At 41.4% G+C, this 15,210-nt stretch overlaps 1 protein-coding gene and 2 pseudogenes across 1 annotated transcript; 2 read left to right on the top strand and 1 right to left on the bottom strand.

The window, feature by feature from the left end:
• The first annotated feature begins 297 nt into the window (after positions 1-297).
• LOC124973977 (STE20/SPS1-related proline-alanine-rich protein kinase-like) lies at positions 298-6,201 on the top strand (annotated as a pseudogene).
• A 1,968-nt stretch (positions 6,202-8,169) lies between these two features.
• Positions 8,170-8,383, bottom strand: LOC124973960 (protein C19orf12 homolog; annotated as a pseudogene).
• A 3,998-nt stretch (positions 8,384-12,381) lies between these two features.
• On the top strand, positions 12,382-12,822 carry LOC124973975 (testis-expressed protein 38-like). Its single transcript, XM_047537577.1, has one exon. It carries the CDS (start codon positions 12,382-12,384, stop codon positions 12,820-12,822), a length of 441 nt encoding a protein of 146 aa, XP_047393533.1.
• Positions 12,823-15,210: the final 2,388 nt, after the last annotated feature.

The following is a 15,210-nucleotide window of genomic DNA, read 5'->3' as shown; positions in this document are numbered from 1 at the left end:
GATACTTTGTAGGGAAGAAATGAAGTGTGGGTGAAGACTTGGGTCATTCAGAAGATCTGACACCGTATTTCAAGACTCATTTAGCACTGAAAGATCTACTCCATTTCTGCCTCCAGAATTCTGGTAATGAGGCTTATACCACTGATTTAAGTCCCAATCCCAAAGAATCATCTGTTCCCTCGAAATACAAGGCAACGAAGGTCTCCTGAACATTTTGCCACTGCCATAGTGACTGTGAAGAGTAGCACCAGGATGCTGTGCCGGAGCAGAAGGAGGTGCAGGAGAGTCAGCAGATCCATGCAGCTCAGCACCAACAACAACCTGCCTCCCACCGCCGCCGCGTCCCCCACAGGCCAACACCAACACTGCCACACTAAGAAGTTCCTCGGTAGCAGCAGGCGGGCAGCTCCAGAAGCCACCAGGAGCCGCCCCTCTGGCCAGGGCCCAGGCCCCGCTTGGTCCGCGTCAGGACGCAGGTGAGGAAGAAGGCACAGGCTATGCTGAAGAGGAGTCTGTGACTGTGAGAGCACATGCTCAGCAGCGTCTGCAGCCAGGTGGCCCTGGCAGCCCAGATCCTGGGCCCCGCAACAAGCAGCAGGGCAAGGACAAAAGCGACCAGGGCGCCCAAAGAGAGGCGCGCAGGGGAGAATGGGGAGCCACGCCGAGCAGCCGGCTGCTCGCGCTCCCCAACTCCCAACCCCGCGTCCGGGGCGCCCCCAGTCTCCCAGCGCCCTGCCGCCACTCCCGGGGTTTCTGCTGCAAGGGCTCAGGAGCAGCAGAGTCCGCGACATGCTGGCTGAGCAGAGGCATGGCAGGGACTTCTTTCCAGACCGCTAAGGCCACCTCCTCCTTTTCCCGCTGGGCACTACTTCCTGGGACTGGAGACTTGATATGCCTCCCAGCTCCCGCTGGCTGCAACAGTTACTTCTCCATTTGCCTTTTACTTTTTCCTTCCTTTCAATTTCAGTCTGTCTTTGCATTTTGGGTAAATTGCTTATATGTAGCACACTGTTAAGTTTTATTTATTTTTAATGTATTTAGTCAGTGTTTATTCAGAGAATTAAGACTATTTAATTTCAGAATTATTATTAAAATGTGTTTGTTCCTGCCATTTCAGTGATTTTCTTCTGGTCATTTTGAATATTCTATGTTCATTTATTCTTCTTTTATTCCTCTCATAAGTTTGATGGCCTACTACATAAATATTTGATTCCTTCCTATATCTCTTTAGCATGCTACCCTTTGTGATTTATTCTTTCACATAGTCTCATGATTACGATTGTCTTTATTGCTCTTGATAGAGTTCTCTTAAATATCATCTATAATGCTGTCCTAGTGATTATGAATTCCCTCTGTTTATGCTTATCTTGACATGTCTTTGATTATTCTTCAATTCTGAATGATAACCTTGCTCTTATATTAATGTTATTTGAGTTATTTTCTTTCAGAACTTGAAGCACATTATTTCATGCCCTTATAGCCTTTAGAGATTTGGCTGTAAAATCTGTTGTTTGTCTAATGAGTTATCATTTATTGTGGCATGACTCACCTTCTTTTGCAAATTTAATATTCTTCTGCATTTTTGACAATTTACCTATAACATGTCATTTAGTTGTTCATCTCTGATTATTTCTAAATATCCCTGAAACATGGATGTCCATGTCTTTCCTAATATTTGAGTAATTTGTGGCTCTTATTTCAATTTATATTTTTTCTATGCACTCTGAATGTAGCTTTTCACCTTCTAGTATGTCAATTATATGAATGTTTGATATTTTAATGGCGTTTTGGAGGTTTCTTCTTTTTATTTATTTCAGTCTGAATATAATATTTTGGCAAAATCATCTTTGAGTTCAGATATTCTCTCTTCCTTTTGATCTAGTTTAGTATATTGATGTCGGGGTTTCTAGGGCCCCCAGCCTTAGGCATGGTCAAGATGGCGCCTGACGCTGAGCCAAAAGCGGCCAGCTATACAGTAAACAACCAGCGAATTCCAATGATTGGCTAGTTAACGATGTGACTAGAGCATGCCCCCCTCGTGTACCCATCCTATGCCTGGAGCTGTCCGCGTTTATCTCGTGTACTCTCCCCTGATTGGTTGAAGTGTATATAAGCCTGGTGGGTGGGAGAGTAGAAGGGGAGAAGCTGAGGAAGAGGCAGAAGCAGAGGGGGCAGAAGAAGAGGAAGAAGCGGAAGAAGCGGCGAAGGCGGAGGTTGAAGCCAAGCTGGAAGCTGGGAGTACGTGGGAGCTGGAAGAAGCTGGGAGAAGGGAAGCTGGGAGTGCGCAGAAGCTAGGAGTAAGAGAAGCGTAGGAGAGGGACTGTGCACAATAAACTTCCAAAGCTTCAGACATTTGTCGTGTCTCTCTCTGCGGCCAGAGGGGATGCGATATATTGATATTCAGCTGAGTTTTTATCTGACAAGTTTATTGAGTACTTCATTTCTAAGATTTGTGTTTGGTTCTTTTCCCCAAAATTTTCTCTTTATTTGATTTCTCATTTATATATTGTATATTTTTCTTTAATTCTCTGAATTGTTTATTTGTATTCTCTCAGATTTCACTGAGTTTTTTTTATTGGCTGTTGAATTCTTTGTCTGGCATTTCATCCACATTGGTATTTTTGGAATGATAGTATGGAATGCTAAATTTTAGAAGTTGACACATTACCTTGTTTTTCTGTCTTGTTGTGTTGCTATGGTAAGATTTGCTCATCTGCTGGGATGGATATTTCTTAAATTCAATGTGGTGCCTTCACAGTATGCAACTTTCTTCTGTCAATGTGACTTAGGTTTGTTGTGTAAAGTGAGTTTATTTCCAACTGGACTCCACAGTGTAATCTTCTATGTCCTTGTTTGCGATTTATGTATTTATGTACAGAGTGTACGTTTCCTCTGCATCATGGTCAGAGAGACCACTATCTCTTTAAGACATGTAAATATGGAGTAACTAACACTCGGGCAGATGTAGTATAGGCAGCAGAGGATGTGATGGAACACAGAGAGAAAGGCAGAGAAAGAAAAGAAAATCAAGAATTTCTTTTAGCCAAAGGGCTCAGAATATTTCTCAATAAGTTCTCTAAGGCTTATGTTTATTTTGGGGGGTTTGTGAAGTCTAAAGTATATTCAAATCATAAACATTTCTTTGTGTATGTTATTTAATATTGTTATTAGAATTATAATTATCTCTTTCTAAATCATTATTTGAATAAAGTGGAATGACATTTTGGTTATGGGTAGTTATTTTGAAATTTCTATGAATTTTTTCACTATACTGAATGATAGTATTTCCAACTAAGTTCATATCAACTTTCATAAATTTCAGCTTTTCAAGAAAATTAGAGATTTGGTACATGGTTAATTTTATTTTATAGGGTTCAATAGGAACTTACTTAAAAATTTATAACAGTAAAAAATATACAATGTAATGGTATATTGAATACATTATATTTTTTCATATTTAAATATTTATAATAGTATTTATTTAGCTTTCATGTATACATTTGTAATATAACATTCACTTTATATTTTATGCATGGTATAATCACATATGCTTGTTATATTTATGTATTTTGTAAAATTTACATAAGTTGATATAGTATTCATATATTCACACATATACCTATTCCACCATAATACTTTATTCAACTGTATTAGTGTTGGCTTTTTTTTGGTGCCAGCCCTTTTGTATATTTTCTATAGAGACAGGGTCACATTCCCATCCTAGTATTGGCTATTATCCTGATTAAATCACTCTTCTTTCTTTCTTCTTTTTACTTTATCAAATATTACCTCTTCAGAAAGAATGCTCAGAGAATTTGACAGGTATGTTCAAATACAACTGTAACCACCTCAGCACAAAACTCTATGATAGCTTATCTACATTTAATTTAATATATGAAATAAAGCTAACTACATGCTGGAGGCATCTGTGTGAAACAATAAATATGAGAAATAAATATCATTTTTTTGGCTTCTTTTGCATTAGTTACTTTAAGAAATTTTCCTTTTTGGCTACTAAGTTTTTTAATCCGAAATATCTATTATAAAGACATACTTTTCTGTGTGAAAGAGTCTGTATGATGTTTTAAAACATCTGTTGGGATATAAATAAATTTATATTTTTCTGTTTCTTATTGCATGGTCTTAGTATCTTTGAAATTGCATTTCTTTCCTGCTTGGTTTTATTTTGTTTTGTTTTAATGCAAGCTATTTCCAGCAAATATTTTAGAGTAGTAATACAAATTTTATTGGAATGCAAGTGGAGCAGCAGTACGTTTTAATTAGTGGACATTGCTAAGGTGATTATTTTCTCTACTGATGGAATAATGGCAGCACTCAACATTTATAGCTCCTTTTTCTTGAACGATCATTTCCTCTGCAAAGAAAACTTTCAATATCTTAACTTTTGCACTGAAACCTAGTAACCATCCTTCTTAGAACTGAGAATGGCCTGTTTTCTCACTCTTTAACTCATGGAATTTTATTGCATGTGCAAAGAAAATGATCAATAATTATTTAGCAGCAGGAGCCGGGAGGGTGTTCACCAGTGGAGAGGTGTTGGTGGTGAGGCAAGGGAAGATTCAAGTGGAAGATTGTCTTCTGACTGGCACATCCTGGCAGCTGCAAGAGGGGCACCTGACCCAGCTTCCCAGGCCTTGGGCTGGCACATCTGCAGGGATGCATATGAGCTGCAAGAAGTTATCTGCATTGGAGCTGTTGCTGTGGTTCAGGCTGCCCTAGGCAAGCCCAGGCAAGAACATGTAGTAATAAAGTAGATCAACCTGGAAAAATTCCAGTCCAGAATGTATGAACTATTAAAACAAATTCATGTCATGAGTCAGTGCAGCCATCCCAATGTAGTGACCTATAGCAACTCTTTTGTGGTAAAATTTGAACTTGGCCTGGTCATGAAATTGCTAAGTGGAGACTCTGTGTTAAACATCATCAAATACATTGTCAACCAAGGAGAGCATAAGAAAGGAATGGAAGAAGAAGTAATAGCAACAATTCTTAAAGAGGTTTTGGGAGGCTTAGCTATCTACACAGAAATGGTCAGATTCATAGATTTGAAAATTGGTTATATTCTTCTGGTTGAGGATGGTTCTGTACAAATTGCAGATTTTCGGGTAAGTGCATTCTTAGCAACAGGGCTGATGTCACAAGGAATATAGTAAGAAAAGCATTGTTTGTACTTCACGTTGGATGGCATTTGAAGTTGTGGAACAGGTGCAAGCCTATGACTGCAACGCTGATGTGGAGTTTTGGAATATTGTCTATTGAAATAGCAACAGGAACAGCACCTTATCACAAATACCTCCCTATGCACATGTTAATATGGACTTTGAAAATGATCCACCCACTTAAGAAACCTAAATAGAAGATAAAGAAATGATAAAAAAGGCATGTCTGTTAGAAAATTACTTTCACTGTGCTTTAAAAAATATCCTTCCAAAAGTCTCACAGTGGCAGAAACTTTTTTTTTTTTTTGAGGTACTGGGGATCGAACTCAGAACCTTGTGTTTGCGAGGCAAGCACTCTACCAGCTGAGCTATCTCCCCAGCCCTCGTGGCAGAACTTTTAAATTCAACTACTTCTAGAAAGCCAAGAACATAGAATACCTGATTGAGAAGTTGCTTACCAGAATGCTGTATAGCCCAAAGAGGAGTTCCAGGGTCAGGTAGTCACCTCCAGAAAACCAAAGAAAGGGACTGGGAGTGCCGTGATGAGGAAATGGATGAGAAAATTGAAGAGGGGAAAGAAGCTGCTTCTCAGGAAATGTTACAAAGAGTAAAGAAGAAAATCTATAAATCTCAGTGAACACCATCAGCAGCCCAGAGCAAATACGGTCCTTCTCTATGCATAATTCTCAGGGTCAACCCAATGTGAGTGAAGACAACAGAGACGCTTCTTGCACCACAAACCTCATCTGAAGATTGGGAAACTTCAGCAAGAAACTTAATGATATACAATTTGAGTTTACTCCAGGAAGAGATACAGCAGATGGTGTTATCTAAGGAGCTCTTCTCTACCAACCTGGTTTATGGTCATGATGAAGTTATAGTGGCTGCTCACTTACAGAAGATTTTAAATGATCCCGAAGCTTTAAAAATATTGACATTTAAGTTGGCTTTTGTCTGTTATGGGTCAGAGATTTCTGATGAAGTGAAGCTGATTGGGTTTGCTCAACTGAGTGTGAGCTGATATATGGCCCTTACTGTTACTCTGATCTGTAACATACCCACTCCCTATTTCCTCACACCACCCCCCATTCCCAGCCCCAGCAAAATCAGAAGATTGAAGATACAGGATTCAGGGAAGTGGAATAAAGATATTTTCTAAAAAAATGTCAATGCTCCAAGTTCTATTTTTGTTGCCTAGCAATTCACTGTATGAAATGAACAAATGCTACAGCTCCTGATTTGATTTTTCCAAGAGCTCTTTAATATTCTTAGCATTCAGTATAGATAGCCTATAAGTGAAAAGAATATGACATATACTCATGTGTTTCTATTTACTGGCAACAACATGAATTTTCTATCAGAAGCCTATTTCTCCTTTCATTGTTGTTATTTAAATATTTGGTGTGAACGAAACCTAAGAATTCTTTTCTTTCCCTGTGATAATTATAAGTTTAAGTAATCATTTTTAGTCTTCTTGAACACTTGGAGAGAATTGTATGTATTCTACTTTTTCCTAGAAAAAAAAGTATGAAACAAAATTTTGTAAAATAATTTAATTTAAAATATGGGTATTTAAATGTGTAAGTACGTACTCAAACTGTAAATAATTATTTGCTAAAATTAATTTTATAATTATTTGCTAAATTGTTTAAAATTCTTATCTTTCATATAGTAACATAATGATCTTCTGCATCCTAGTAGGAACACAATTTAAAGTAATTTCTAACTCAGTTACATGGTCTACTTCACTGCATTAACCTTGAACCATTTTATTGCATTTCTTTTTCAATGAGTCTTGGCATTAGACCATGATCTTTGTTAGCTTTCTTATAGTCAAATGTATTTTATTTATAATAAACTTTAATAGATAACCAAAGAGTAAAATGGTATTTTGTGAACTTGGTGATAAAATGGAGAAAGATTTTAAATTTGTGTTTAAAGGCTAATGACAAATGATTTAACTGTAGAATAAGAGCTTAAACTGGACCCAGTGGCACATGCCTGTAAACCCAGTGACTAGGGAGGATGAGACAGGAGGATCATGAGTTCAAAGCCAGCCTCAGCTAAAGCAAGATGCTCAGCAACCCAGTGAGACTTTGTCTCTAAATAAAATATAAAATAGGACTGCAGATGTGCCTCTGTGCCCCGATATCCCCTCCCCCCCAAAAAAAAAGAATTTAGGAAAAGGAATTTGTTTTTCAAAAAAAAAATTTAGTGTGATTTGTGAATTATTTCTGAAGGCAAAGTGAATACAATATTAAGGGAATCTTTAGGATGAGAACATTTGTTACAGATGGGTTAGGATCCCACTATCTCAGAGCAATATTTTTACTGAAAATATTTCTTTTAAAATGCCTAACATGGGAACTACCATAAGTTTTCAGATGAGAAACAAGATCCCAGGGAGAGGAGACTGAGGTGTGCAGCTAGTGGGAGACGGGCCCAGCCTGCTTGGCATTTGAGGCTTCACTCAACACCAGCCGCACCTATGAGGCCACTGAGAAGTCACTGGGCAAAATGGGATGTACTCATGAGGTAAGCATGACTGTGGCATAGACTGGTTCTGAGTGAAACCCTGAATCCTGGGGGTCCAGTCCTGCAACAGGTGTCTGGAAGAGAAGCCATCTTCACAAGATGAGGAGAAGGAAGTATACTTAGCAAATTAGCTGAACACAATAACCTCTTCCAGATTCCCGAAAGCCAAGTCCTGCAATGCTAACCTTTGCTCTTTCCAGTTTCACAGTTAAGAAGTGCTGCAAATGCACATCAACACACATGAGTGTGAAACATGACTTCTTCATAAATAACTGTTGGCCATGACTGGTATGGTGGTAGCGTATGCAGGAGGACCTTCCACTCCAGTGTAAGGTAATTCACTGATGATGTACAGATTTCTCAGGGGGATTCACTGGGTTTCCCCAGACTCCTCAGTTACCTTGGGAGAGTCAGAGTCATTGAAGCATAACCCCCAATTCCCAGGAAGAGCAGCCTAGTCATCATACTGAATTTCAGTCCTCAGCTCTTTGGAGACATAGTTCACCAGCATCACCATTAGCTGCCCATTACCAGAGTAGTCAGTTGCACAGCGTCTATCCATCCAAGTGCCTGACACTGGCAGTGGCTTTATTAAAGAGCTTCTGCTGCTCAGCCGGAGGCAGATCTATTAAGATCTGTGGTACTGGCTTAAACTGTCCACTTGTCATCCAGGCACCTAACAGACCTCCATCACCCCCCGGCAGTGAGGAGGTTCTGCCACACATGCCTCTGAGGTCAAGGGCCACTGCGCACCATTGAGGGACTGACACCTGCTGGAGCCCAGGGCACCTGGGGACCCACATCATCCACCCTGCCCCACCTGGCCCCCACCTGGGACACCACCAAGTTCAGGCTCTGGCGACTACAATCAAATCTCACACCCAAGTATACTAGTATCAAAGGTCTTGTAGGGCATTCATTCATGTATTAATATAAGAGAAATAGTTGAAAATTATGTAGCATACTAACTGTGAAGTTAAAGGTTTGCATTGAGATGTCTATAGACAAGTGAAGGTGAATCAAGTGTATATTACTATCAGTTTTCAATAGATGTTCCTCACCGGAGTATGATATGCAGTTTGACCATTCCTAACAAAAAAACCTGAAATACTCATAAATCTGCCATTTCTTGAGTGCCAATATCACATAAGGATAAAATTCCACATGCGCGCTCATGTGATGGGTCAGAGTCAAAAGAAGGTGTGCACAGTGTGGTGGCACATGCCTCTAATCTCAGCAGCTCAGGAGGCTGAGGTAGGACAATTGGGAGTTTAAGGCCTGCCAATTGAGTGAGGCCCTAAGCAACTTAGCAGAACCCTGTCTCAAAATATGATATAAAAAGTTAAAGGAGCTGGGGATGTGACCCAGTAGTTATGTGCTGCTGGGTTCCATCTCCAGTACTAGAAAAAGGAAGGTGTATTCAAATACTGCATAAGATTTCATCAGAGGCTGGGGATGTAACTCAGTGGCACAGTGCTTGCCTAGCATGTGCAAGGTCCTCAGTTCAAGACTCCCAACTGCAGAGAACACAACAATAAAGGAAGAAAGAAATGCACCCCATCCTAAATATCAAGCTACGTGTATATGAATTATAAATGTTTCATGTTGTGAACTGACTACCCCTAAGCAAGCTATCTCATTGTATGTATGCAAATATTTGGAACTCTCAAACACTTCTAGTCCCAAACATTTTGCAGAAGGGGTACACAACCTAGAGAACAAGTTAGCATTATACATCATTCAGATGGAAAGAGTTGAAGCAGTCAAGTTACAACAGAATAAAAGATGGATATGAAAGACCTTTAAACATCCTGGGACTTGTGCAATAATCCTGGTCTGGGTCTACGTGCTACCAAGTAAGCCAGTGCTAAAAGACTGGTTCCATAAGATTATGAAGTACCAAATGTTAGGATAAACCCTCCCATTGTACTTTCTCCCAATGAAAAGAAATCAAGGGAGGCTATATTGATATTCCAAAGCGAACAATACTTACTGGAGAATGGCTCAGAGCCAACACAGTCTAGTGCCTTTGTTATGTCCATAATGGAGGTAACACATCAGCCTATATTAACTAATTAGGTCCCTACCAAACCAAAGTCAAGTGCTCTTCTAATCCAATAATTCTACCACTACATGTGAATGGTTATCAGAAGGACGGAATCCTATTTTTAAGTAAACTGTAGACAGAAAAGAGGAGTCTCAATTATACCTCAATTATAGCCAAATGCACAAATTGTACCCCTAAGTTTGTTTCATCAGGACAAGGGTCAGAGCTGCATTAGGGATAAAAGCATGTGGACTGCCCACCCATGTGTGATTGCTCTGCAGACCTGATTTGGTAGCACACCCTTCTGCAAAAGTACTTTGCTTTTACTTTTCTGGGCTACTTCTGAGCACAAGTCTGATTCCTCAAGACACCTGGCATGTCAAACATTCTCAGATCTGAAAGTTGGGTGTTGTAATTCATGTCACTCATTTTCTGATGACTGTGGACACTAAACCACACTCTGATGAGCTCAATGTGGGTGTGCTGACAAGAAGTGAGCAACAGAGAACAGGCAGAGCTCCTCTTCCTCAACTTCTGTGTGGTCACGCCCTGGCTCGGGCCCAGGCAGCCTGCAGGAACCTGAGGTCCACTGACAAACCTCTGGATCAATGGCAAACACTGCAGCACCAGCCACCTATTTCTTCCCGTGCCTTCTTCGCAGGTCCTAAACAGAAAAATAGAAATTCATCAATCACTGTAAATTAGAGCACACCTGGACCACAGGGGGAGAGACTAAGGCATTTCCAGGACCCGCCTACAGCCTACAGGAAGCACTCTGAGTGAGAGGGGGAAGTCAAGGGATGTTTGAGCAGAGTAACACCATCTATTCTTAAAAGGATCATTCTGGCTACTGATAAAGATGGGAGTAACTGAAGAGCAACAAGGGGCCAAGTCAGGACCACAGGCACAACCTACTGGGAGGCTGAGCCAGCCTTGCTTAGGAAATGGCTTTCAATCTGAGCTGGTCATAAATGAAGCAAGCTGCCTCAGGTGGTGTGATAAGCAAGTCCCTGAGTCAACAGAACCATGGGGGATGGGTTACGGAGTAGGGAAGTTGTGCCATCAGTACTCAAGCATATGAGAGGAGTTGGGTTAGACAACTCACCAAGTCTCTTCCAACTGGAGATAATGAGGTTCAGGGAATTCAGCTGAAGGGACTCTTTTCACAGACTAGGGATAACTGAGCACCTGGGACGATAAGGTGGTGTTCAGTGGTGGAAATGTGGGAGAGGAATTACTGAGTGAACCAACAGCTTGATCCAAGCTCCAGAGGTGAATAAACAGGGTCTTTGGGGAATCTAGTGCACCAAGAGGGAAAAGGTATATGAAGGACCGAGATGAGATGAAGTTAGGAAGAGATGCAGGACCTCAAAGGGGAGAGCTCCCACGGGACCTGGTGATAGAGAAAACTTTGCCAGCCCCTGTTGAGGAGGGAAAAGAGAGACTGTTGAAGCCAAACAACAGCTTTTTCACTTTTTTCCCCCACACCTTGGTCACCAACTTCTTGAGGGCACGTCTGCCCAATATTCACTGTGTTCACTGCCCAACTTCTCAATGGAAAATATATCCATAAATGGCTTCCTAACAAGCAACAACAAAAATATAAGCCCATGAGTGTGTGAGGCCCCGAATCTGGGGGCTGTTTTGTGACTTCACCGTAAGAAGTTGGGAACAGACAATTCTGGGGAGGACCAGTATTTGATGGAAGAGAACTATGCTCATGAGATGCCACAAGATGGAGTCCCTTCCTTCCACCAACTCAGAGCCACTCCATAAGCACCAGCCCTGGAATGCCCAGTGCTCAGAACCCGGTGACATCATCTTTAGGCAACAATGGGGCTTGCGCCTTCCGAAGGCTCCCATTGGTGGACAGATTCTTGAGACAGTTGATTCTTTGCCGAACCATGGGCCTGGTAACAAGTCTCAACGGTATGGATCCTCAAATGGCAAACCTGGGCCTTGCTGGCAGTAAGTATCCCTTCAGTCCTTTGAGTGTGGGCACAAACTTTCAGGGAAGATGCTTTGTATTGATGGGGTGGTGACTGCCTGCATGGAGTGCTAAATAGTTAAGAGACAGACTCCTCTAGGAAACTAAGGAGTTTGAGAAGGAAGAAACCATGTTGTGCCCAACCAGAAAAGATACACTGGTGCCCTTGTCAAGTGGTTCCTTGAGGGCCTTGCCCTTAAGTTCAGTTGATCAGTCTGAGGGATGGTGTGGGTCCTGGACTGGGAGCCAGAAGGCCTGACTGAGTCTCAGCAGGTCATGTTTCCTCTAGACCTAGTCTCCCTTATCGCTGAAAGGTTAACCATGGACTCTTAGGCTCCCTGCAGACCTAGATTTAACTGAATAATAAAATGATGAGGTAGGTATGTCAGGAGGGAGGGAGGGAATGGATGGATGAAGGAGCCAAATCAAGGAGAGGAATGAGAAATGGTTCAGGTCCCAGGCAGAGCAGTCAGTCAGCTGCCTCTTTTCTTTCTTTTACTGCCTCAGCCTGGGTCTCGCTATACTTTGGACTCATGGGACTGTGTTGTGTAGTAACCGGTGGCTGCATTATATTTATTCACTGGAGGAAGAAGCTGTGGTGGGAGTGCTGTGCCCAGCAGTGGATGGAAGTGATGAATGCTTCCACCTTCATTTACAGTCCACTCTTGTACTGGATCAATATGCAGAAACACCACGGTATCAATTCAGCTATTCAAATAGACCCTCCCACAGCTGTTACCTTCAGTGAGATGAAAGACCATACTCCAGATTGTCTGTGGGATTCAGACACCCCTGAAGTCAGGGATTATGGCCTCAGAGGCAGCATGTGCAGGGCAGAGACCCCTGTTGCTATGCAAGCTGCTCTGGTGGTCTCAGGGCAGCCCGCATCTAATCAGATGCCACAGCACCAGACCACATCCCCATTCCCGATCCTCATCTTTCAGGAGATACCCTTTTCCCCACCCCTCCACAAAATGCCTCCCATGTTGGAACACACTGTCTCCTACCCGCTGGACATCTATCCTGAAAGGAACGTCTACTACCATTCCCTTCCCACACTGGCCCTGGAATGAACTGTTTCAATGCCAAGCTTTGCCTTCATATCTGTAGCCTCCACTCACTGAAGGTGGGAGCTTTATGTACCAAGGGAATGATTAGAAAATGGAGCTAAACTCACGGCAGTCATGCTCACACTGAGGGCCCACATGGATGTTACGTTATTAAAGAGTTTTGGAAAAATAAGTCTGTTGTGTCTCATTTGCCGGTAGGAGGCCAATGTTCTTCTCCTGTTTGATGGTGCCACAAGTCTAACCAATACAATGAGAACTGGAGGTTGGCTTTGAAGGGACACATTGAATCAATACTTGTGGATGAGCTCAGTTCCCTCCATCCAGGATTTAAGTTCAAACGTATGCAAGACCCTGGGCTAGGTCCACAAAGGCAGAGCTGTTCTGCAGGATGGTCAGGTCAATTGCCACAAGAATGATAGTTGCTGAGGGCACACAGGAATGGCAGTCCACAATGGCTATGCCACTGGTCAAACAAGTCATCATGAGGCCCATGAACCACACCACTCTATGAGGTGAATGGCTGATATCCATGATAGATTGAATCTTAGGTTGTCTTCTCTGAATTGTTTCTTATACATGAAAACTGCAACATGGCTATCATGAGTCTTTTCTTACTGATGAAGAGAAAGGATCCAAGGGCATATGCCATTATCTTATATTTTGTGTTGTTGTGTTGTTCCTCAGCCAGTTGTCCAATTTGCATCTGCCTGACATTAGAGTTCCTGATCTTTCCACCATACCCCAGGGTATCTTTTCACTAAGCCTGTCTTCTTCAAACTTATGTGGTGGATGCTGTAGTGTGTGCAGAATCATCTGTTCGGTCTACAGATTTTCTGAGAGTAAGGGCTGGTGAGTTCCTCCTAGAATTATACACAGGAATACATCCGTAGCAAATAGAGATCCATGGCTGCCCAAAAGTGAAGAGTCCCATGCAACTCAGATACATGGGAACATCTTGAATACTTTCTGGAAATGGTTCTTAGAGACAAATAAGATTATGAAGTATTTGCCTAGAGTTTAAAGAAGAGAATGCCTGGATCATGCAAAACTCTTTAACCCATTGCCTTGGAAATGAGAAACCCACTCACTGTAGTTGCTCTAAATGTTAAATGTAGATTTCCCTGAGAGGAAAGGCCAGTTTTTGATTATTTTGTGGTGGTGATGGTATCTCTGCATGCATGTGCTTATGTATTTGTGTGTGACTGTGTGTGTCTTTGTGAAAGAGAAAGAGAGAGAGAGAGAGAGAGAGAGAGAGAGAGAGAGAGAGGGAGGCAGAGGTTGTGAGAGAATGTGATTTTGGCTCTTACTAATCTTAGGTAATTTATTTTATTTTTTCGTGTTTGGACTGAAGGAATTAGGGCAGCAAGTGAAAAGAAAGCCCTAGTCCTACCTATGTGACCTATCTCTAGCAATGGCTTTTAAATCTTTTTCTTTTATTTTGCGAAGGTAAGTGGTAGCATTTTCCCCTTCTGTAAGTATGATCTTATATTGTAACTCAAAATATAAAACAGGACTAAGTGGATGTTCCTTGATAGAACAGTGGCAGAGGTTCACTCCTTCCTCACATTGTCACTTCTTATCAATTGGTGCTTTCAAACATGCAGATGCCTGAGACTGAGACTTCACAAAAACACTGCTTTATGCCCAACATCTGTTAGCCCTTACTTTCAAAGGAAGATGGAATCCATAAATGGACAAAACAATGCAGATTTTTTTTTCTCAAGATCCAGGGGAGTGGGAGGAGGCTTATTTTAAATTTATTTTACTATTTTCTCAGTATCATGTTTGCTTTTCTACCCTCTCCATTATCTCTGAGGAAAGAGAGTGAGGCTGCATCTTACATGGTATCCTCACTGCTTACCATGTGGTCTAATGAGGCACTTAGTGAATGAATGAAGCTCACAAGAAACATCAATGGAGAAACCAGATGGTATACTGATTAAGAATGCAAGCTTTGCAGTCATAGTGTGTCAGCTTGAATTCTGCCTTAACCAACTATTTGATGGTCAGACTTAGGAAGTTTCCACATCAATAAAATGGGAATTGCACAAGAATACTTATGTTCACAGGATAGTCACAGGATTATGCCATGATACCTAACAAGTGTCCACAGGAAGTACTCAATAAATGTTAGATGAATTTTTCATAAGTAAAAAAACACAGAACAGTTATTTAAAACAATCCCACAGTCATCCCAAAGTGTACATTTTACCTTCAGTGCCAGAAATTCTCGGTAGGAAGATTGTCCATAGTTGGGGAGCTTTTGCAATTCGGTCTCCAAGAATATGAAACTTTTGACAGTGCTGATGGCTTTGATGTGAAACTCTGTATTTGATCTGTAAAAACACGTATGCTTTACTACAATCAAATCTCACACCCAAGTATACTAGT

The sequence above is a fragment of the Sciurus carolinensis genome, unplaced genomic scaffold (genome assembly GCF_902686445.1).
Source record: "Sciurus carolinensis unplaced genomic scaffold, mSciCar1.2, whole genome shotgun sequence".
Taxonomy (NCBI): Eukaryota; Metazoa; Chordata; class Mammalia; order Rodentia; family Sciuridae; genus Sciurus; species Sciurus carolinensis.
The sequence above is the reverse complement of the archived record's forward strand: the minus strand, read 5'-3'. Positions and strand labels throughout refer to the sequence as shown.

Bases quoted from the DNA above. Each gene is read 5' to 3' on its own strand.
- LOC124973975 (XM_047537577.1), top strand. From the start codon at position 12,382: ATGAATGCTTCCACCTTCATTTACAGTCCACTCTTGTACTGGATCAAT.